This window comes from Leopardus geoffroyi, chromosome B3 (assembly GCF_018350155.1).
Source record: "Leopardus geoffroyi isolate Oge1 chromosome B3, O.geoffroyi_Oge1_pat1.0, whole genome shotgun sequence".
Lineage (NCBI taxonomy): Eukaryota > Metazoa > Chordata > Mammalia > Carnivora > Felidae > Leopardus > Leopardus geoffroyi.
Window position 1 is genome coordinate 122,685,939 of NC_059337.1, and position 22,145 is coordinate 122,708,083.

Sequence of the window (22,145 nt, forward strand, 5' to 3'; positions counted from 1 at the left end):
ACTGGATTGGGGTGGGTCCTAAATCCAACAACTGGTGTCCTTGCAAGGAGGCCATGTGACAGTGGCAGTAGAGATTTGAGTGGTGGCTGTAAACTCAAGGAACAGTGAAGATTGCTGGAAATTAGGAAGAGCAAGGAAGGCTTCTCCCTGGGGCCCTCCGAGGGAATGCAGTCCTGCCAGCACCCTGATTTCAGACTCCTAACCCCCAGAACTGTGACACAGTACATTTCTATTGTTTTAAGCCACCCCATCCGTGGTGATTTGTTATGGTAGCCTTGAGAAACAAATACAGATGTCCATTCTCTGACCAAATCACTGAGGTTAGAGGAGGTGGGGTCCATGAAAAGATGTCATCCCTCTCATTTAAACCCCAAGGTGACTGGTGGGGTGGGGTGGGAAGCAGCAAGGCAGAACATGGCATAAAAGATGTTCATGTCCATGGATGATAATGATGTTAGAGTTTCTGTTTGTGTGGTACGTGCTGTGTAGCACACATTGCCTGGATGTTTTACAGGTATTGTTTCTAACCCTGCAAGGTTAGAAACGCTGTTTCTCATTCTGCAAGGTTGGTAGATTTGGCCATTCCAGTTTTCCAAATGAGGAAGCAGAAGCCCTGACAGGTTAAGTAACAGCCACAGTCTCATAGCTTAAAAGAGGTGGAACCAGGTTTTGAACTGTGTTGGCTCACAGTTGGCCACCCCACTGTGTTGGCCCACCCCTCTTGCTATGCATCTGCTATCCCCGGGGAGGGCCTGGTTTCTGGGGGGCAACAGAGTGCGTGCAGGTGTTGGATCTTGATGTGCAGGCTTTGGGGAGTCACCGCAGGCCCCAGGTCTTAGAACCTGTGTTAAGTCTTATCAACTAATAGTTTCCATGTGCATGTGCATGAGTGTGCAGGCCTCCATGGCTGATTTCGGGCAGAGTCAGCCAATCGTGCAGGATGGCTTGAGGGGTGCAAGGCAGGAGCTGTGCATGGAGGCCTTTTTCTTCTTCCACATCTGGTAAAGGTAAACTCTCCCTTTTGTGAGGCTATGTTAGTTGTCTCCCAGAGCTGGGGCATGGCCACTTTTTCTCCCCTTGCCATCTCCTGGAAGCTCAGTGTGAGCGTCCCAGGCTGGGCCGTGGGTCAGGAGGCCACAAGCCAGAGAATCATTGCCACAGCCACTGCTCTTGAAGGAGCTTCCCTGACAGATGACCCTATGCCTTCTGGGACTGCCAGACGGACCGCAGGGCCCTCATCTTCTCCTTGAATAGAACTTGTGGCCTTCCTTTCCTCTCCAGGGAGGGGGAGTGGGTCTCCTCTTGCAGGCTGTTCGGGGCTAAGGTTGGCAGTATGGGCAGGATGGACGTGATTGCTGTGGTTCTGATGCCTTGTCCTTACGTCCAAATGAACCAGAGGATTGTCTTTACTGCTGATGGCCGGGGCAGAAGCAGTGACTTGAAACCCCAGGTCCTGCACTGCCTTAGAAGGCATATAATCATCAACTTCAACTGGGTTCCCATCCTGATTGGGCACTCCCAGAAGATGACTCCGAGGAAAGGATTCTGGTGGAAGTGGTTTTGTGGGAAGGTCAGGTGCAGCCAGTAGGGAAGTAGGAACATGGTTCAGGGAAGAGAAGGCAGCCGGTGACTGTGTGCCCTTAAACTAGCTGTGGGGATGCTGGGAAATAGTGGCAAACATTCACCTTAAGATCATCCCACCCCTCAGTTGACTGAGTGTCTGACTCTTGATTTCAGCTCGGGTTGTGATCCCGGGGTCGTGGGATCAAGCCTTACATCAGGCTCCTTGCTGAGTGTGGAGCCTGCTTGGGGTTCTCTCTCTTTCCCTCTGCTCTTCTCTGCTGCTTGTGTGCACTCTTTCCTCCTCTCTATTTAAAATAAAAATAAATAAATAAAAATTAAAAAAAAGTCATCCCACTCCAGGGCCAAGAGAGAAGGTTGGGTGTTTAGACCCCAGCATCCTAACTTCATAGTGATGGTTGCTCCCGAGGGCCGTTAATTCCTGCAGCTATCGAGAAAGAGCCCTCTCTGGCTCAGATGCAAATACTGAAATTATAGCAGGGAGCAGGGGGAAGTTTGGGAAGGAATCGGCGGGCACTGCAGGTACTGTGCAGTGCCCTCTCCTATAATCCCCACAGTTGCCCTGCGAGAGTACTATTATCTCCATTTTACTGACGAGTAAGCCGAGGCCAGAGAGGTTGAGTCACGTGTCTGAGGTTGCACAGAAATCCGAGGCTGAGTCGGGAGCAAAACCAGGCCTGACTCCAGAACCCAAGGTCCTGACCCCTGTGTTCTGTTGCTCCTTATAAGGGGACCTGGGCCTCTCTCCAGGTTTTGTGTCCTAGCAGTTTATGATTTCTCCCAGAATTCCTGAGTGGGAGGTGGGACAGATGGATGGGGAGCCCCAGCAGGTCAAGGAACTGTTTATTTACTGTTTTCTCCTTCCCTAACATGTGTTTAGATGTTTCAAACACACCGTCTCATTTTAGTCCTCACGGAAGCTCAGCCAGTCAGGTATCCGTCTCCCCATTCTTCCCAGAGGAAAAAAATAAGATCCAGACATACTAAGTGACTTACTCAGGATCACATAGCAGGGCAGCGGCTCAGCTGGGAACGGAACCTGAGTGTCTCTGACTGGAGGGACGTACACGTGCTTCAGTTACACAGGCTGCTGCTACACACGCCAAAGGGCCTGTGAGACCCAGCCTGCTTCTGAGGGCCACGCTCTTTCCCCTACCAGCACACTAGCCTGCCACCTTGCCTTCAGCCCCAGGCTGGCCCTGGTGCTGTGTTGCCTCACCAATCAGATGGCTGAGGAGGTGCTCTGAGAAGCATGCAGTGAGGTTGTTTGGTCCTTCTCCTTCTCCTCTGGAAAAGGTGCTGCCCCTCTGTGCTTGCAGGTGGGGGGCCGGTGACAGGGGTGAGGAGTGGTCTGCTCTCCCTTGTACCTCCGGAGAGCCGGGCCCTTCTCAAGGGAGGACCCCTAATCTCCTCCTACTGCCCTGGGGCCCCATGCACTGTCTACCTGCCGCAGCTCCTTGGTGGCAGAGAGAAGCAAGCCATCCACGTCTGGCTGATTTATGTTCGTCGTTGAAACAATAATGTTTAATCTGGAAAGGGCTAATCAATTTTTTATGCTGATTATGAATAGGCCAGCTGTGCCTGTTTCTTTATTCATGGGGCTTCAGGAGCAAGCCGATGTCCTAGGTTAGGCTTCCTGGGTGGTTTCTGCGTGGGGGGCCCTGCTTCAAGGAGAGCCCGTCAGTGGCCTTGCCTGTGACACTTTGGAGGTGGCTCCTTGTGTGTGAGGGCACCTCTGTGTGTCACTGGGAAGGGTCAGCTGACTCCAGGTGGACAGCCAGGTTGGAGCGTGTGTGTGGAAGGAGGCTGGTGTGGGCTGGGGCACAATCATAGGAGTGCAGCATGGGAAAGTAAAAGTTATAGGATCACAGAATCAGGAAAGTCGTCAGGGACCAAGTACCCCAATACCCCCCTCACTTGTAAAAGTGAGCAGTTTAGACCCAGAGAAGCTGAGCATCTTCCCTAAGGTCATGGGGCTGGTGGGTGGCAGAGGTGGGACGGGAACCCCAGTTTGCTCGCTCAGAGGGTAGAAATCTTTGCACAGAAGTACAACCGAGGCGGGAGAGTCAGGAAGGTGCTGTGTAGCCGCTCTTGTTGAGTTACTGACTCATCACACAACTCTGACAGCTCAGGAGCTTAGGTACAGAATGCACTAGAGACATAGCTCAGCAGGAGGTCAGGATGAGATGAAAGTCACCTGAGGTTTGGGTTACTGCTTTTAGAAGTGTCCTTGGAATCCACAAATAGGGCTGCAGAGAGGGGTGAATTGGGGTCTTCTGGAGAAGGCAAAACCTGAGTAGGACTTGAGTGTTCTCAGAAGGAGAACAAACACAAAAGCCCGGAGAGGGCATTTTGGGCAGGTGGAGTGGCCTGAACTAAGGATGTCGTCTCTGGTGGGCATCACCTTGGGGAGGTGCCTGAAGCCAGAGTGAGGCCCGAGGGGCCTGTGGCTGGAAATGTGGGGCCCTGGGCTGGGTGAGGGCAGGTGCTCGGCTTGGACGGCTTGGTCGTCCCACAGTCGTGTGTTTGGACCCTCCGCAGCCTTCACCAGCCATTTGTTCGTTTATTGGCTCAGCTGATGTTTATTGAGCTTTTGTCGTGTGTGTGCTGGAGGTTGTATGGCTGAACAAGCTGCTGTCCTGGTGCTTAGGCTCTAGTTGTAGGGGAGCAGCGGATGTTAAACAAGCGATCACAAGAATAAAAACTTAATGACCCTTGTGATGAACGCCACGAGAGAAAAGCATAGGGTGCTCTGAATTTGGGGGTCTGGGGGAGGGGACTTTCCAAGGACTCAGTGGCAATTAAGCTCAGACCAGGGATAATTAGGGGAAGGAGGGTAGGACAGAGAAACAGAGAATGCAGAGGCCCTTGGGTAGGAAAGGGCATGGATCTGTGTGGGGACAGAAAAGGGGTGGTGGCGGCAGGGCAGAGAGACACCAAGAGATGTGGCTGGAGACGTGTGCCAGGCACTTTCAGGAGATCCATGGTTGGTAGCCACTGAAGGGCTCTGTGCAGAGAGTGGCACAGTCCAGTCCTCAGTGGCTACTTGGGGACCAGGGGTGGAACTGGGAGAGAGTTACAAGGCACTGTGGTCATTTGGGCAAGAGTGACAGAGGAGGAGTGGACAGACATAATTTGGAGACTGAATCAATAGGACTCAAGGAAGAATTAAATGGGGAGGGGCTGAGGGGCAGGGAGGGCCACTAGCGGCTCCAGGGGCTCTGGTAAGAACGCTGGGGGCCGTCTGAGAACAGACACGGTGCTGAGAGGGCTGGTGGGGCAGTATCGGCAGGTCACTCTGCTGGCAGTTTGGGGAAGGATGTTTCTGCGGGGCTGGGCTTTGCACAGTGGCCCCCTCTCTCCTTAAGAGTCGGTGGTCAGAGAGTTGGTGGAGGGTCCATGGGGGACTAAGTGATTTGGGGTCTAGCATTGAGAGGTTGCGCCCAGCACTGGGTTCCTGATTTCCAGACTTAAAAAAAATTCATCAGCACCCTGATCTAAGGAGAGGTCTAAGTGTGTGCGTGTGTGCGTGTGTGCGTGTGTGCGTGTGTGTGTGTGTGTGTGTGTGTGTGTGTGTGTCTCCCCATAGCTGGGTTTGTAGGAGAGGCTGTTACTTCAACAACTGGAGCGCCTCCTGCTTATTTATTGGAATAAGTCTCCCCAGGCCCCCACTGCTCTTCGGTTTTTGGTGTGAGCTGATGGCTGGTGGTTTCTCGTGAGCAAAAGCAAACTGAACTTCTTGGGAGGAGGCGAGGCTATCCTTTCAGCCAGGCTGGTTTTAGGATTGGGCGGGAATAGCATGTACGTGGCAGTGGGGGGAGCAGAGGGCCCCTTGCCCCAGTGTGGGGGAACAGGACCGGTTCTGGGTGTTGCCTGGCACAGAACCAGAGTCATGATGTGTCTTCTTGGTGCCTCAGCTTGGGCTTCACATGTGACCTGTGTTTCCACACTGCCAGGGCAGCTCCTGTCTCACCCCCCCAGCTGTCTAGCCTCAGCACCGCCCTGGGAAATACAAAAGGATGAAACTGCTCTACTGAGAGTGTTAGGCTAATGCGCTGCATCAGAGGTCAGCAAACTTTTTCCATAGAGGCCTGGGTTAGGGTCCTAGTGCTGCTGTAACAAATTAGTGTGAATTTAGTGGCTTAAAACAACACACATGTATTATTTTACTGTTCTGTGGCTCAGAAAGCCTAAAACTCCAGTGTTGGCTGTGCTGCATTCCTCCAAGAGGCTCTAGGGGGGAATCTCTTGCCTTGTCCAGCTTCTAGAAGCTGCCTGCATTCCTTGGCTTATGGCTCCTTCTTCGTCACAGCCACCAGTGTGACGTCTTTCAGTCTCTCTCCCTTTTATCTGGACTTCCTTTGTCATAGTTCCTGCTCTGACTCTGACCCTTCCACCTCCCTTTTATAAGGACCCTGTGATTACATTGGGCCTACATGGTAATCCAGGATGCTCTCCCCATCTGAAGATCCTTAACCTAATCACACTACTGGGGACTGGGGCATGGACATCTTTGTGTGTGTGTGTGTGGGGGGGGGGGAGTCATTTTTCTGCCCACCCTAGGGCCAGCTAGTAAATATTTTAGGTTTTGCAGGCCAGGCAGTCTCTGTCACAACTGCTCACCTCTGCCATGGCAGCATGGGAGCCGCCACAACGTGTAGTGAACGGGTGTGCCGTGTCCCAAACTTCACTCAAGGATACTGAAATCAAATTTCATATAGTTTTCATATGTCACAAAATATTATTCTTTTGGGTTTTCCAAGCATTTAAAAATATAAAAAAGGATTCTTAGCTGGTAAGCTGTAAAAAAAAAACCAAAACAACACAAAAAAACAACCGGCATTGACCTGGATTTGGCCCACGGGCTATCGTTTGCTGTCTCTGTTCTAGATGCAGAGTGTCCTTTAACACTTAGAATGCCCTTGCAAAATAGGTGTTGTTATTATCACTCCCATTTTGCAGAATGGCAGTGGAGCTAAGCACTGCCCAAGGTCACATGGCTAGATGTTGGCAGGTAGGGCTGCTGACCTCAGAGCTGATGTTCTTTACAGTCTGCTTCGCTGGGGTCAGCCAGGAATGTATGTGGTCTCCCCAAAATGTGGGCTTTCTCTTCCTGGTAGATCCTGAAAGTCTGGGTTTGCCTTCCTTTAAAAAATCCCTGGGCACTGCTGCTGTCACATGCAGAGCACATCTGGAAGACTTCTAAGTGGGTGGAACGTGCTCCGATCTCAAGGACTTTGGTACCTGAGCTCTCTTATTGGGGCTCTGAGGCATAGGGACATACCTTAGCTCTTTTGCCATGTGGCATTTTGCCACCTCCCAAAGGCTAAGGAGGTCTTCCCTGACAGCAACTATTGCCACTGTGAGCAAGGATGTCTGTGCTTTATTTCCTCTCTTCCTTAATTTTTGGGTATAGGAACATCTAAAGGTTATTGGAAAAAGGCCTTTGGAGTTTTAGGAGACTGAGCCCATCAGGTTTTAGAAGTCCTAGGACCTCACCAGAAATGCGTGCAAACCACTGAGTCCAGGCTTTTTTCTCCATTGCAGGCATGAGCTGTAGTTAAGGACTTCGCCAGGGGAAGACCTGGGGGGCCCAAGGCAGCCTGGATTCTGGGTTGGGAGTTGTTGGCCATCTCCTTCCTGGCTCTCATGTCACTGTGTCTTATTCCCCTTTGTAGGGTTCGCACAAGTCCTTCTCTCTGTCTAGATGGCTCTTCTTTCCTTCATCCAGTTGAACTGGCTCCTTATCCTTCAGGTCTCAGGTCTTTGTCACCTCCTCCTAGAAGCCTTCCCTGATAGGTTTAATCCTCTGAACACAGCTTCTATGGTCAGCTACCTGTCCCTTTGTAGCACTTATCAGAGTTGGCCATTTACCTTTATCTTTGATGACTTCATTAATTCCTGTCTCACCACTTCAGGTTCCAGTAGTGACTCCAGAGGGTGGTGGCTGTACCTGATTTGGACCCAGTTCCCATTAAGTCCCTGGTGACTAGCACAGTGCCCTGCTTATATTAGTCACTTAAACATTTGATGGATGAATAAACAAAAGACCTTTAGCCAATATATTCCTCTCTATAAAGTGGGCGCAATTATATCTCCTCTTCCTAACCTCGAGAGAAGGTTGAGAGCACTTTGAGGGCAACGGACATTACGCAGCGGTAAGGAAGTACCCATGGTTGAGCATTTAGTCCCTGTGACCAAAGATGTCCTGACATCCCTTTACCAAACCAAGCTATACCAAACCAAGCTCAAGTTCAAGGAGGAGATGCTGAGTCCTCATGTGGGTAGGTTGTAGTAGAGGGGGTAGAGCTGTCTGCCTGATTCTTGGGGCTGAGCTCCTGACTCCACCTGGCTCTCAGCCCTGTGATGGGGTATAAGCACTTGGCTCCCAGACACCCCATGGCTCCAAGGATGGCTCACTGCCTCACTGCTTCTATACTGGTGGTCACCCTGCAGATACCTACCTGGGCCGGGCCCGGGCTGTGGAGGTCCTGGCTTCATAGTGCACCTTGTACTGCACAATCTCTTCTATCCCAGAGATCTCTGTCATAGGCAGAGACATAGACATGTCACCCTGTGAGGCTGTACAAGTTATTAAGATGGGGAACGTTGAAAGATTAGATTTATGACAGCCAACGGTGGATTATGAAGAATAATTCATCAAATGTCAGCGCCTGCAGCCTACAATTTACAGAAGGTTTGCTTAAGCTGAAGAGATCTGATTGGACTGCCCCCTCCCCCACCTCTAATGAATGACAGATCTAATGGATGGCTTCCCAGGCTGGCCAACCACACTGGGTATTTATCTGCTTTTTATTAATCATTATTATCACAACATTTCCATAGAGTCCCTCCACCCGCGGCTCTCAAAGTGCCCAGCACCAGCGAGCCTCCCTCAGCTACTTTGGAGGAACAGTAGCCGCCTCTGGGAGATGTTTTAGCTCCCCCAGGTCAGCTGGAAGGCCCAAAGTCCCCCCACCAGGAAGAGGATAGGGAAAGTTGAACCTCATGCATTCATTAAGAAATATTTATTGAATACTAATTATGTGTCAGGTGCTTTGGATACAGTATTGAGCAAAAATGGAAGAAGTCTGTCATTTAGAAGGAAAGAGGGAGATTAAGCAAATACAAATCGAGGTAGAATGCAGCTATGTTAATTGCTCTCTAGAAGGGCACCCTGAATTCTGAGGATATACACAGGGAGGCTTCCCTGAAGAAATGACAGTTGAGCTGTGCTTTGGAGGATGAGTAGGAGTTACTTTGATGAGGAGCAGAAAGGGGAGCCTTTTGGGCAACGACGACAGCATATGCAAAGGCCCTGCAGTGGGAAGGGAGGGAGTGTGCTGGTGATTGAAAAAGGCTATCTGGGCAGGACAGAGAGAGCTCTGGGGTCAGGGGCAGGAGATGGGGCAGAATCAGACTCTGGATTGTGTTAAGGATTTTGGCTCTGGGAAGCTGGCGATGTGGTTTAAACAAAGAGAAGTGACATGATCATCTTATGTTTGGAAAACGCACTTTAGCTGCATGGGGTGGATAGATTGGAGGAGAAAGGAATGCAAGTGAGTGGACCAGTCAGGAGGCCATTACAGTCTCTGGGTGAATGAAGACAGTCGCTTTTACTCACTGACAGAAGAGAACTGAGAGCCTAGAATTGCTAACTCTTTGTCTAGGGCCCTCCTCATATACCACTCTGTCCTCTTCGTGGAGGCATTAGATAGGGCACCCATTATTGGGGGTCTTCTGTAGGCTCTATTCTAGATCCTTTACGTGTGTTGTTTCACACAACAACTCTGAGGTAGGTACTAAAATTCCCATTTTACAGATGAGGAAACTGAAGTACAGATGGGTTGTATAATTACCCAAGCTGGTACACCATGGAGCCAGAATTTGAGTGTGGGCAGCGCCTGCAGCCTATGATTGGATTTGCATTGGCTAATTCCAGCCTACAATTCCAGACCTTGCATTGGAATTACTGTGCCCTGTTGCCTTTCAGGACTCACTGTCCTGGCCAGCTGGTGGGCATTCCCAGGGAACACGCCTGCAGCCGTAGGGTATGATTGCTCCTGGCTTCATACTTCTTGGTCAGCTGCTTGTTACCATTCTTTGGGAGGATAGAAGCTTGGTCGGGACTGTGATGCCCTTGGCAGAGTCAGGTGGACGATTGTCTTATACCTAGAGGCTCTTTAGCAAACTGGTAAGGGTTGAGTGTTGTGCCAGCCTCCTTGTGCAAATTTAGACAGCACCACTGTTTGGTAATTCCTGGGGTTGGCCCTTGTCAAGAAAGGCCTCAGGTGCTGCCGCTGGGCCTTCGTTCTTTCTTCCCAGCTAGGCAGTAGCAATAGTTAATGGCTCTGCAGAACCGACAGTTTGATCTTTCAAAACTCCAGAAGGAACACAGATTCCATGGAATACAGGGACTATGTGTCCTTGAGCTGTTATTGTCATTATTATTTTTATTATAATAAATTGCTCTGTCTGGGAAGCTGGGGGTGGGGGTATTCCTGGCTTGAGTTAGGGCAGCCACTGAGTGGGGAGGAAGAGACATTTGGATGCCTTGACCTCTCCCTTGACCCCCCCCAGGGTCTACACAGTGATATCAGAAGTCTCTTCTTACCTTGCCAGAAAGTCCCATCAGGATTGGGTGAATTGGTACTGGGCAGGGAGCACTGCCTCCAGCAGGCCCTGCTAAAAAGCAAGTATGGGGCACCTGGGTGGCTCAGTTGGTTGAGCCTCCGACTCAACTCAGGTCATGATCTCATGATTCATGGGATCGAGCCCTGCATCGGGCTCGCTGCTGTCAGCATAGAGCCTGCTTCGTATCCTCTGTCCCCCTCTCTCTTTGCACCTCCCCTGCTTGAGCTCTCTCTCAAAAATAAACATAAAAAAAATTTTTTTTTTTTTTAAAAAGCAAGTATGTTTTCTTGGGGCTGTTGCCTTATTCTGCAGACTGAGACCTCCTCATGGCGAGAGGTGGTGTCTGTTTTGTTGGTTTATGTACCTAGGGTGGTTTCTGTCATGTGGCAGGCCTGCAGGTAAGTATTTGCTGATTGACTGACTGACTTTAGCTAAGGAATGGCAGATTGATTTCGTTTCCTATATTAATTCTGATCTGTTGGTAGTGGCTTCCTGGAGTACTGTGTTGAGAGAGATTCTGAGGCATCATCTGTGCCCAGAAGAAATGAATGCTGTGATTGATTAGTGATATCTGGCATGAGTATGCTTGAGGCTTATTAGTCAGCTATTACTGCATAACAGATTACCCCCCAACAAGAAACATTTGATATGTTACAGTTTCTGTGGGTTAGGAATTTGGGAGGACCTTACTGGATGCCTCTGGCTCAGACTCTCTGTGAGGTATAGGCAGGGTGTTGGTGAGGGCTGCAGTCATCTGAAGGCATGAGTGGGGAAGGAGAATCTGCTTCCAGGATGGTTCACTGTGGACAGGAGGCCTTGGTTCCTTACCCCATGGGCCTCTCCACAGGCTGCTTGAGTGTCCTCATGACATGGCAGCTTGCTTTCCCAAGAGCACGCTCTCCGGGAAAGGACAGGAAGGATGTCTGGTGATGTCTAAGAAGGCATGCACTAATTTCCTCCATATGCCAGGTCTCGAGTCTAGCTCACACTCAGAGGTGGGCGGGCAGTAGGCTGCACCTCTCAAAGGGAGGAGTTGTTAAGTACCTGTGGACTTATTTTAAAACCACTGCAGGGGGAATGAGAGGACCATGTGCCACCTATTTGCTGTCAGCATCATGTGTTACTTACAAGGTGCAGGAATGACCCTGAACAGGTGGGATATAAACCAGGCATGTTTAACGGGGAGAAGGAATTGCAGCAAAGTGGGGTATCAGCCGACAGGGTGACTGTGAGATGGAGGCATGCCTGGGGCAGGTCCCTGGGAAACAGTGACAAGAGGAAGGATTGGGTGGGTTTTAAGCAACGGCATATAGGATGTGATGGTGGGTTTTCTGTTCAAGGCAGTCTGTGCTTTGCAGAGTCCTTGGTAGCTGGGCCTGTCTTGTCTGCCTCAGGCTCAGGGTGGGGTAGGTTCACTCCAGCTACTCCATTAGTACAGGGACTTGTCCCTCTCCTCATCAGACTGTAGTGGATGGCTGCTGGCACCCAGCCAGGCACGGGGAGGGGGGCATCTCTAGACCTCGAGATCCAGATGTTGTTTGCTGCTGATGCCATGGTAACCTTCCCCAGGTGCCCTGGGCAGTCTTCCCAACTCCTAAGTGGGAGCTGCTTGGCCTTGGCAGCTAGGCCTGGACTTGCCTGCTTTGAGGCAAGCTCCTGTCTTCAACCGGAGCCAGCCAGTTGTGGGTTTGTTCGATTTGTTGGCATTATCTTAGGTCAATGTAGCTTGATGTAGTAAATCCAGAATAGGTCCGATGTGCATGACCATGGGGACGCCAGGATGGGATATTTGAATTTGGGCCATCTTGGAAAATCCAGGACATCCCCCTTCCTGTGGCTGGTGAGGGGCCTGAGGCTGGCCGGCTGAGAGACTTATGTGAAACTCCTCCCCAGGAGTCCTACTATGGTGTTTACAGAAGATCCTCACCCTCTTACCTTATTTTGGGTGAAATGAGGACCCTGGCCAGTGCTTGGCTGCCCAGTGTGGCATTTTGGAAACATTTATCCAGAAAACTGGCTTCATGAGAATCTGCAGACCTAACTTCCCAGAGAGTCTCACACTCTGTCCTGTACCTGGGTATGATGTCATGTGGCCTCGGTTTCCTGGACCCCAGCTGACGCCAGCCCACTGAAGTCTTAACCTGAGCCTGTGGGGGAAGACACATTTCTTCTTGCCCTTCTGATGTTTTCTGCTCATAAAAAAACAAACACCGCCCCTTACATTTGCACGCACACACATACACACACACATACACACACATGTACCCTGAAAAACCAGATAATACAAAGCTAGAGAAACTTTTTTCCTGATTATTTTTCCTTTTCTAGACAGGGACATCAGTATATTTGAATCATGGGCTGACAGTAATTAAAAAGCACAGCTCGTCATTTTAAAATGCAGTTGTCTTACTTAATTGATTTTGCTGCCAGACCCCCAGGAAAGAAAGAGGAGCGAGGGAAAGAAAGCCCTAGAAGGGGAGACAGGTTTGTGTGAGGGACTGAGGCAGCTTAGGGCCCCGCTCCACTCTAATTGCTGTGCATGCTGCCGTTGGCCTCCGCTAATGGCTTTCTGCTCAGAGGGCTGGGGGCCGGGGCCTGACTGGAGGGGGTGGTGTTTGTGTCAGCCACGTGGGGGGCGTAATTCTGCTTTCGGGACAGTGTCTATTTTTCCTTACTATCTATCAGCACAAAGTACTTGCACTGAATACTTTGAATCAGGTTCCATTTAGAGATACTTTATTCATATTTAATTACAGGCTGTAGCACCAATCTTTAATTACCTTTTTTGTAAGCCAGCTAGGAACATTCACTAGCAATCAATTGTGTGTGTGTGTGTGTGTGTGTGTGTGTGTGTGTGTGTGTGTGTAAGCACAGAAGGGTGTGGGTGTGTGACTTGGTTCCTGATAGAGGGGAAAGGATGGCTGCAGGGGCCCTGGGAGGTGGTGGGTGGGCAGGGGTGGGGTGAGGAGGGGATGTGCCCAGCAGGTTCCCTGTGCAGAGTGAGTGGTGCCTCTTCATTCCCCATGCCTCTCTTTGCCTCCATCGGTCAAATTGGGGATTAGGGCAGGTCCTCACAGCTGGGCCTTGTTCAGGGTGCTGAGTTGAGGCACCTGAGTTTGGGTGGTATCCTAAGCTCTGGACCCCCTGCATCCCCTGGTAGGAGCAGGGGATTGTGGGAGGCCCCTATGTTGTTCTCTGGGGAGATGGTGGGCCAGGCTTCCTCTCCCCCTGGAGATTGGGATATGCTTGCCTCAGCCCTTTCCTCCCTTCACCTCTCCCTGGAGTGCTCCTGGCAGCTGTTCTTGCCACACAGCCCTAGTGATGCCATGTCACTCTTCAGTTGCAATGACTCTGCAGCGTCCCCGCAATGACACTGATTTGAAGACTGGCTGTCCTTAGAAAATGAGCAAATGTTCCCAGGAAACCAGGTGGAGGCTTGGGGTGGGGAGTGGGGTCAGATGACCCCCAAGTCCCTTTGCAGTGGGAAGATGGGGCCGTTCCAGCTGCCTGGGAGATGAGGGTCTGAGTTCACAGAAATGCTCCAGAAAACGTTCTCCTTGGTGCTCCTTTAGGAACAGCCAGAGGGTTTCTAAAGGAAGTTGTTGTTGATTTCATTATGTAATGGCCAGGAATATTGCTGAAGCTCTCCCTCCCTTCTATTCCTGGATCCCTGTCCCAGCAAGAGGCCACCGAGGAGAGGAGAGAGGGGAGGCCATGGAACTCGCGTTTACTGAGCCTCTTGGGGGTGCTGGGCACCATGCTCATGTTTCTTTCATCTACCCCAGATGGGGCCCAAGAAATATCAGAGCCCCTCTAGTCCTATGTGACAGAAAACAACTCAAACTGACTTAAGCAGAAAAAGGAATTATAGGGTGGGTATTCAGGCATGGCTAGATCAAGGGGCTCAACCATGGATTCACTCTCTATCTCTTGTCTCTGCTTTCTTCTTTTTGCTATTGCGATTCCTGATAGCTCCAGACTTCAAGTTCAATTTTTACGTTCAAGTTCAGCAGAAAGAAAAAAATCTCTTCTCCTACAGTTCAAACAGAAGTAAAACAGTTGAGTCTGATTGGATCAGTTGGGTCACCTGTCCATCTCTGAACCAGTCAGTGTGACCCAGGGTATTCAGGGTTCTGATCGACCAGGCTGGGGTCTCATACCTGCCCTGGAGTAACAGGGGGAGTCCACCTAGGTAAATCCCATACAGGACATGTGCTTTTACATTTGAGGATTTTGGATTAGTAGGAGTGTGGGAGCAGGAAGGCCCAGCCATTTCAAAAGGAAGAAAGAGTTGATTCAGTTCCTCTCCAATGGAGAGAATAGTGGATTCAGTCTTTCAACAAATATGTGTTTGGCACCAACTGGTTCTGACGCTCTTCTAAGTGCAAGGAATTCGACAGCTAACAAGACGGACAAAAATCCCTGCCCACCTGAAGCCGATGTTCTGATGAGGTTTACAGGATGGTGGTTCTTTCATTCTCCCAATCCAAGCCCAAGTCCAGAATAAAGGGTTCTTGTATGGGGAGACTTGGGGTGATTGATGTAAGGGAGAATCTGGCCCTCAGGGAGCCTTGAACTCAGGAGGGAGGGAAAGAGACAAGTATATGGTTGGGGAAGGAGGCGGGTAAATAGGCACTGGGAGGAGTACAAATAAAAACCCAGGAAGAAGAAGGGGGACAGGGAAGCCAATCCATACCCATCTCCTGTGACAGAAGTGTGGGCCCCTCCCATGTTGCCTGGACCTTTGACCTCCAAAGGATGTTGATAAATGGGATGGAGTTTAGTGAAAGATACAGAAATGATGACAGGGCTGGAGGGAGTGATTTATGAGGGAGATTAGCAAGCTACTAGTGCAGCCTAGCAAACAGAGGGATGGGATGGTGGCCATGGGCTGTCTGACTGCTGAAGCCCCAGGGGAGGAGGGGGCTGTGGGGCAGGGTGGAGTGCCTGCTGCAGAAGGGGGGTGGCAAGAAGACTGAATGGGTGTGAGAGCCTGGGGGACATGAGAAGGAGGGCCTTGGGACTAAGCATGCATAGGCACACTTATGTGTGTGTGTGAGAATGTCTGGACCTTCCAGGATTGGGAGGCTATACAGGGACTTAAAGAAATGGAGGGAGTGAGAATTTCAGCCTTGGACATTTTGGCAAGAGGTTTTTGGGGACCTCCTTCCCATCTGGTAGAATATTCATATCTGGACCATGTAGGTGTGACCACTCAAGTCAGAAAGACTTTTTTCCTTTAGGAAAATTTGGTATGGCATTTCTAAGAGGGAAGGAAGGAAGAAGAGAAGAGAAGGCAAAAAAGTTAGGAGTACATGTTCCATTTCATAGACAAAGGGCAAGGGATCTGCCCAAGGCTCCCTTTGGTGGCATTGCAAGTAGGGGTCAAAAGCGAGGCTGGGGTGTGCGGCCCTGGGTCCCTGCTGGGTCTCGGCTCCACTGGCTGAGAGTGGGCTTGAGGACCCACGTTGAGCCTGCTGCTCCAGCAGGAACAAGAGGTGGCTGTTAGGTTTGGAGTCTCCAGCCTGGGATCCCTTGAGCTCTCCATGTTGGCTGGTTGGAATATCTGATCCCTGCCTTGGGCTGTCTGGTGCCCTGGTTCTGCTTACTCTTGATTTTATGTGTGCGCATGAGAGTCCCAGGGGTGCAATGTTGCATAATTAAATGAGCAGACGGTACTCCATTCTGAACATTCTAGACAGCACTTCTTTGGCCTTAAATGGAGGTGCTCTGAGCACCCATGCATGTGTATGGGGACACACCCTCCACATGTGTTTTCTCTCTCCCTCCAGATGCTTGCTGGGAATCTCCATGGCAGCAGGGAGCCCAGGCAAGGTGCTGGGTTGACATACAACCGGTGGAGCAGAAAGTCTGTTTCGGGGCATCAGGCAGCACTGGCCCTGGCCCATCCTCTTGGCCCCTTTCACTGAATTGGGTCATCTTATTCGCTCCATTCTCTCTCCACTCTTGACAGATCCATGATTTGTTCATGAGCTTTGATGACACCCCCCTGGGGGCCGCCTCCCTGGCCCAGGTCCACAAGGCAGTGCTGCATGATGGGCGGACAGTGGCTGTGAAGGTCCAGCATCCAAAGGTACAGGCTCAGAGCTCGAAGGACATTCTCCTGATGGAGGTGAGAGCTTTCCCCTTTCTCTTTCCTTTATCGTCATTCTATATTTCTCTGGAAACTAGGTGGCTTCTGTGACACTGGTTCAAGGCAGCTGGGTGGAGTGTGACCTTTTGAGCAGCAAGGCAGGAGAGGAAAGGTTGAGACCATGACAAAGGAAGTGTTGTGACTATGCTATGACTGGGGTGGGGTGGGGTGGGGTGGGGGGGGGGTGGGCCCTTGGCTGGGTTGGTCAGTTCTTCTTAATTTGTTCCTAGGAACTATCTGGGGATGGTCTCAGAACATGATGGGCAGCTGTTGGGGCCAAGGAGACCTCAGTTGCATGTTGTAGAAATGAGATGAACCAAAAGTGATTTCCTTGGGGGTAGAAAAGTTACAGCTTAATTTGTTAATTTATAACAGAAGGGAGCATGTGGTCAACCCAGGGATGTAGAAGTGACAGGAAGATCACATAGAAATATTTACGTAGACTGTATGCTCATCTCCCATGTTTTGAGTGAACAAGCTTGTCTACCTAAAAACATTCCTGGGAAAAGCCCTGTCTACCTAAAAACATTCCTGGGAAAAGCCCTGATGGAAGACTGTGTCTCTGGACTTTTCTAGCTCTGTCCGCAGAGCAAGGGAGGGTGAGCCAGGTGCTGGGCGGTAGCCAGCACCCGGCCTGGAAGGTCAGTGCATTTAACCTGCCAGCATGTCCCTCCCCTTGTCTGCTGTCTCCCTTCCATTCCTTTCCTCACTCTGGACTCTTAGTTTGTTTCCTCAGCTTACCTTGACTAAATTTCGCACACACATGGAAGGTCTCTTTTGCATCAGGCACCAATGAGTGCTGGGGACACAGGAGTGAGGAAGCTCTGTCTTCATCCCTGTTTAGCAGAAGGGCAGGTCTGGACACAAACAGCCACCGTGTGGGGATATGAGTTCCACGAAAGGGGTGTGTGCACAGTGCTGTCAACTCTGTGCCTGGTCTGTTGGGGGCGTCCTGGGTCGGGGAGGTGCTTCACTGAGGCTCCGGTGAGATAGCCAGGTGGGGGAAGGATAGCCCAGCCTGTGCCGAGGCCTGAGTCTCAGAGAAACAGGGTGTGCTTAGAGGAGAACTTGAGCTGGTTCAGGTGATGTGTCTGGGAATGGTTACAGATGGGGCTGAGGAGGTCGACAGGACAGCACGGAGGGCCTTATCTTGCAGGCGAAGGCATAGAACAGCATACGCAGCAAGTATGGAACTGCTGTGGAACTGAGCAGATCTGATTCTCTGCTGTAGTCCGTGGGGAACCACTCAAGAATTTCAAATCAGGGGAATGTCATGATCCGATGTACATTAGAAACAAAAGTCTGTTGGCAGTCTGGAGGATATACTGGAAGGCAGAAAGACTGTAGCCAGGGAGACTAACGGAGGGGCTGCTGTACTGGTCGGAACCAGAAATACTGTTATGAACCAAGGCAGGGGAATGGGAGTGAAGGGGAGGGATGGGCTCAACGGACAGACTCATCAGGACTTTGTGACCAGCTTTACATGGGGTGGTAGCAAATACCGGCATGAATGAAAAGGAGGAGAATAAAACAAATTGTACGTTTCTGGCTTAAATGATTAAATATGGATGCCTTTAACCAGTGTATCCATCAGGGTCCAGTCGGGAGGAAAGAAAATTGCTCTAGGTATTTCCAACAGAGGGAATTTAAAACAGAAAATGGGCTGGGGCGCCTGGGTGGCTTAGTCCGTTAAGCGACCGACTTTGGCTCAGGTCATGATCTCACGGTTTGTGGGTTTGAGCCCCGTGTCAGGTTCTGTGCTGACAGCTCAGGGCCTGGAGCCTGCTTTGGATTCTGTGTCTCCCTCTCTGCCCCTCCCTTACTCATGCTCTCTCTCTCTCCCAAAAATAAATAAATAAAATTTAAGAAAAAACAACAGAAAATGGGGCTCCCAGGGGATGGAATTGCAGAGAAGACAAATGGGATGGTGAAACAGTTACCAACTGCAGGAAGCCTCTGCCACCCTCATGGTGGAGGGACAAGGAGAAGAGATGGTTCTCTGGACCCCAGGAGCTGGGGCCACCCAGTGGAGCTGGCCCACGATGAGCCGGTCCTCTGAGAGGCCGATCACAGCCGTAGGGCCCATCACCTGGGAGGTGGAGCCACAGGCCCTGCCTCAGCGTTTTGCCAGTGTTGCCCCATCTGGCCAAGCCTAGATGGAAGCCAGTTAGCAACGGAGCCTGGGAAATGCAGTTTCTTATGAGATCAGTAGCGTCAGGATGACCTCAGAACAAGGGAGGACGGGTGGTGGAACCACCGTGGGGTGTAAGATACTGTGGTCAGGAGATTGGATGGGGATCGCTCTGCTGGTTTGCATTCAGGATGGAAATAGAGATGTAGGATTTAACAGCAGGGACGCTCATGGTAGGTAGCTGAATCTGGGGGAGTAGTTGAGGTCACTTAGGAAGGTCAGGCAAAGAGAAAAGGAGAGGGCAAGGGAAGAGCTGTGAGGAACACCGTCATGGGGGGTGTATACCCAGGAAGATAAGCCCCCACAGGAATGGAGAGGGCAAGGCCAGAGAGATTGAAGGAGGACCAGGACTGAGCAGTGCTGCTACATGCAATGGAAACCATTCAAGAAGAGAGTTAGAAAACAGCAGCTTAAAACAATGGTCGTGTGCTTTGCTCATGAATCTGCAGTCGGGTAGGGTTGGTAGAGAGACTCACCAGTGTTTCATGCGGTGCCAGTGAGGGTGCCTGGCTGATGATCTGCTTCCAGGTGGCTCGCTCACATGGCTGGCAGCTCAGTGGGGGCTGTGGGCAGGGCCTTGGGTCCTTCCGAGTAGGCCTCCCTGTGGCTATTTGGGCTTCCTCACAGCATGGTGGCTGGGTTCAAAGAGCAAGCGTCCCACGAGAATAAGGCTGAAAGCACCGGACACTTTTATGACCTAGCCTAGCACTACTTCTTCCTTACTCTGTTGGTGAGAACAAGAGTCACAAAAGCCCCCTCTGCGCGACCAGGTTCTAGAAGAGCATCAGAGTGGGAGATATTGTTGCAGCCATTTGGGGAAATACAGTCTGCCAGTATTACTCAGTGCTGTCAAATTGGAGATAAAATTAGTAAAGCTCTGGAAAGGGCCTTTCGGATTTGGTTACTGGGAGTCCTGTGGAGGGAGCAAGGAGAATGGGGTGAAGGGGTGGGACAAAACTGAGGCCCCAGGTAGTGGAGACGGTTGATGTAGGACACTCTTCTCAGATGTGGCCATGACACTGGGGAGGACCATGTCGTGCTTAGAGCAAAGCACAGGATTAGAGGCGGGGACTGGAGCAGGTTGTTGCTGATGGGGAGGGTGGCCATGGAGTGTGGGGGGACTGGAGATCTAGGAAAGAGAAGTAACTGACAGATCTGATTCTGGGGGAGACTCTCGGGGTTCGGCTCTAAGGACGTGGGTGGAAGCATTAGCCTCAATCAGCCTAGACTGAAACTAGAGGAAGATGGTGAGGCTGCACACAGATGAGTGTGTGGGGCAGAGGGGGATGATGGAGGGAAAGTGGGCAGCTGAGTTGTACCAGCCTGATAGCCTCTATTTTTTTCGCTGCAGTGGGAGGCAAGACCATCTGCTGAGAATGAGGGGGTAGGAGGTGGCATTGGAGGCCCAGGGTGGGGGTGAAGGTTTGGAATAGCTGCTTTGTGTGATGGAAAAGGGAGCTGACCAGGGCTTGGGAGCAGGGTTCCCGAGTGGCACTGGGCATCCATCTGGAAACCCAAGTTTTCTGGAGCACCTGTCAGTGGCTACGGAACAGCCATACTTGGGAGTCAGCTGGGAGCCTTGGAGCATCCTTGGGTGTCCTGGGACCCAGCAGCCACTCCTGTCCCTAGTGGTGCCATCAGGACCCACTTGGTTTAGGAGAACCGCTGCTGGCATTTCTGTACTCAGAGCCTCATTCTCTAAGTAACGGTGGCTGTCAGGTCAATAGCAATAATAGCGGTAATAAAGATTTGGCATCCTCCTCCTGGAGATAAGCATCAGATGCTTTTCTTGGGAAGTACAGCCTGACAACTGTGTGCCGAGTACACACAGAGTGGCTCATGCACAGTGACCGAGGCAGTGCTGGGGCTGGGGTCGCAAGGCTGATCAGAGATCTGTACTCATCGCCTTTAGAAGAGAAGCCGGAAACGAGGTGACCTCTGTCCAACATCAGCGTTCACAGCAGCACCAGTGGCACTGCCTTCTCACTGGGCTTGGTCTCTGGTGGAAAAGTGTCCTACCTGGCCTCACCCTTCTCTGTAAAACTAAGAAGAGCCTAACTGGAAAGCTCATTTCATTTTCTATTTAGGAATGAAAACCCCAGAAAGGTTGTCGTGTGTGTTAGCAGGAGAAGAATGATTTCTAGGGGGCATTGGGGTGACCTTAGCCACCAGAAACTTGGAGACAAGGGAGAGGAAAAACATAGCCTTCTGGTGCTTTCTTTTATGACCACTGCGGGTATTTCGTGTCCTCATGCTTCCCTTTCACTGCACACTATTGTCCCTCTCTCCTCTCCAACCCTATGATTCCTCACAGCATGGTCTTGAGAGGAAGATAATCTGACCAGAGTAATTCATAGTAAGGAGAGAGTGACTAATAGGCTTAACCTTTGAATATTTGCAGTGTAAGAAGTGAGCTTGTAAATCTAAATTCATGTCTGCTATAAGGACAGGTTTGGGAGTGAGGTTTTTGAGAGTGAGGAGGTGGGGGGGCTACTACCAGTTGTATCAGCTAAGATGCTTTCTGCTGCAAGTACCAGAAAAATCCAATTAAAAGTGGTGTAAATGATAGTAGCCTGTATCATATCACATTCCAAGACAGCCAGAGATAGTGTTGACTGCTCCAAGGTTGACTGATCCAGCACAGCACTGTTTTTTTTTTTTAATAATTTATTGTTATTGTTATTAAAATTAAATTAAATCCAAGTTAATTAACATATAGTGTAATAATGATTTCAGGAATAGAATTCAGTGACTCATCACTTACATATAATACCCATTGCTCATCCCAACAAGTGCCCTCCTTAATGCCCATCACCCATTTAGCCCATCCACCCACCCAACACTCCACCAGCAGCCCTTTTCACTGTGGTTTTTAAGGACCGGGTTCCTTTTGTCTTCTACTTTGCCATCTCCACATCCTGGCTTGTCCTTCTAAGGTAGTGCTCCTCATGGTCCCAAAATAGCTGCAGCAGTTCCTGCTATTACAAGTAGGTGACATCCCGTGCCAAAGAGGGCCTGTTTCTTCCCTCCTATTCCTTATCAAAAAAGAGCCCCTCAACAGAATTTCCTTCATATCTCATTGGCCAGAAGTAGGCCGCATGCCCAAGTCTAAATCAATCTTGGCAAGAGACGTAAGAGACTTGATCATGATTCACCTTCTCCGACTGAGACCTGCCTTCCTTGGGGGACATGAAAGATGCACAAAATTGGGGTTCTGTTAGCCAGGAAGGTGAGGGAAATGGCTTTTGGGTTGGCACCTAGTAGCATAGGCGACCTTAGTGTTTTGTATTTCCTGCGAACCTGGCACTTTTCTTGGGGAAGGGGACGGTCTCTCGGGTAGACTGTTGAATGGTGGCAGCCAGGTGGAAGCCGACTCTCAGTAAATGGTGTTTGATGAACCTGATGGTGTTGGTGACTTTGCACAAAAGACAAAGGCACAGCCAAGGGTGTTTTTCAGCTTTGTCATTATCACCTGATATTGTCCCTTTAATAGTTGGGGCACCTCTACTTCTAGATGCACGGCCAGTGACTCTTATTGATTTGAGTGGCTGTCCAGAGCCAGACTCATTGGGCCCAGAGATTGGA

The 22,145-nt window shown here is 50.6% G+C and overlaps 1 protein-coding gene across 8 annotated transcripts in view; it reads left to right on the forward strand.

The window, feature by feature from the left end:
* ADCK1 (aarF domain containing kinase 1) overlaps positions 1–22,145 on the forward strand; it is a 151,415-nt gene that overhangs the window by 93,171 nt on the left and 36,099 nt on the right. For 6 of the 8 annotated variants that reach the window (XM_045451698.1, XM_045451696.1, XM_045451699.1 and 3 more), the window contains one exon: positions 16,190–16,348. The exons of the other annotated variants lie outside the window; for them this stretch is intronic. In XM_045451698.1, the coding sequence (XP_045307654.1) occupies positions 16,190–16,348 (159 nt within the window). The remainder of the gene's footprint in view (positions 1–16,189; positions 16,349–22,145) is intronic. 8 annotated transcript variants of the gene reach the window in all.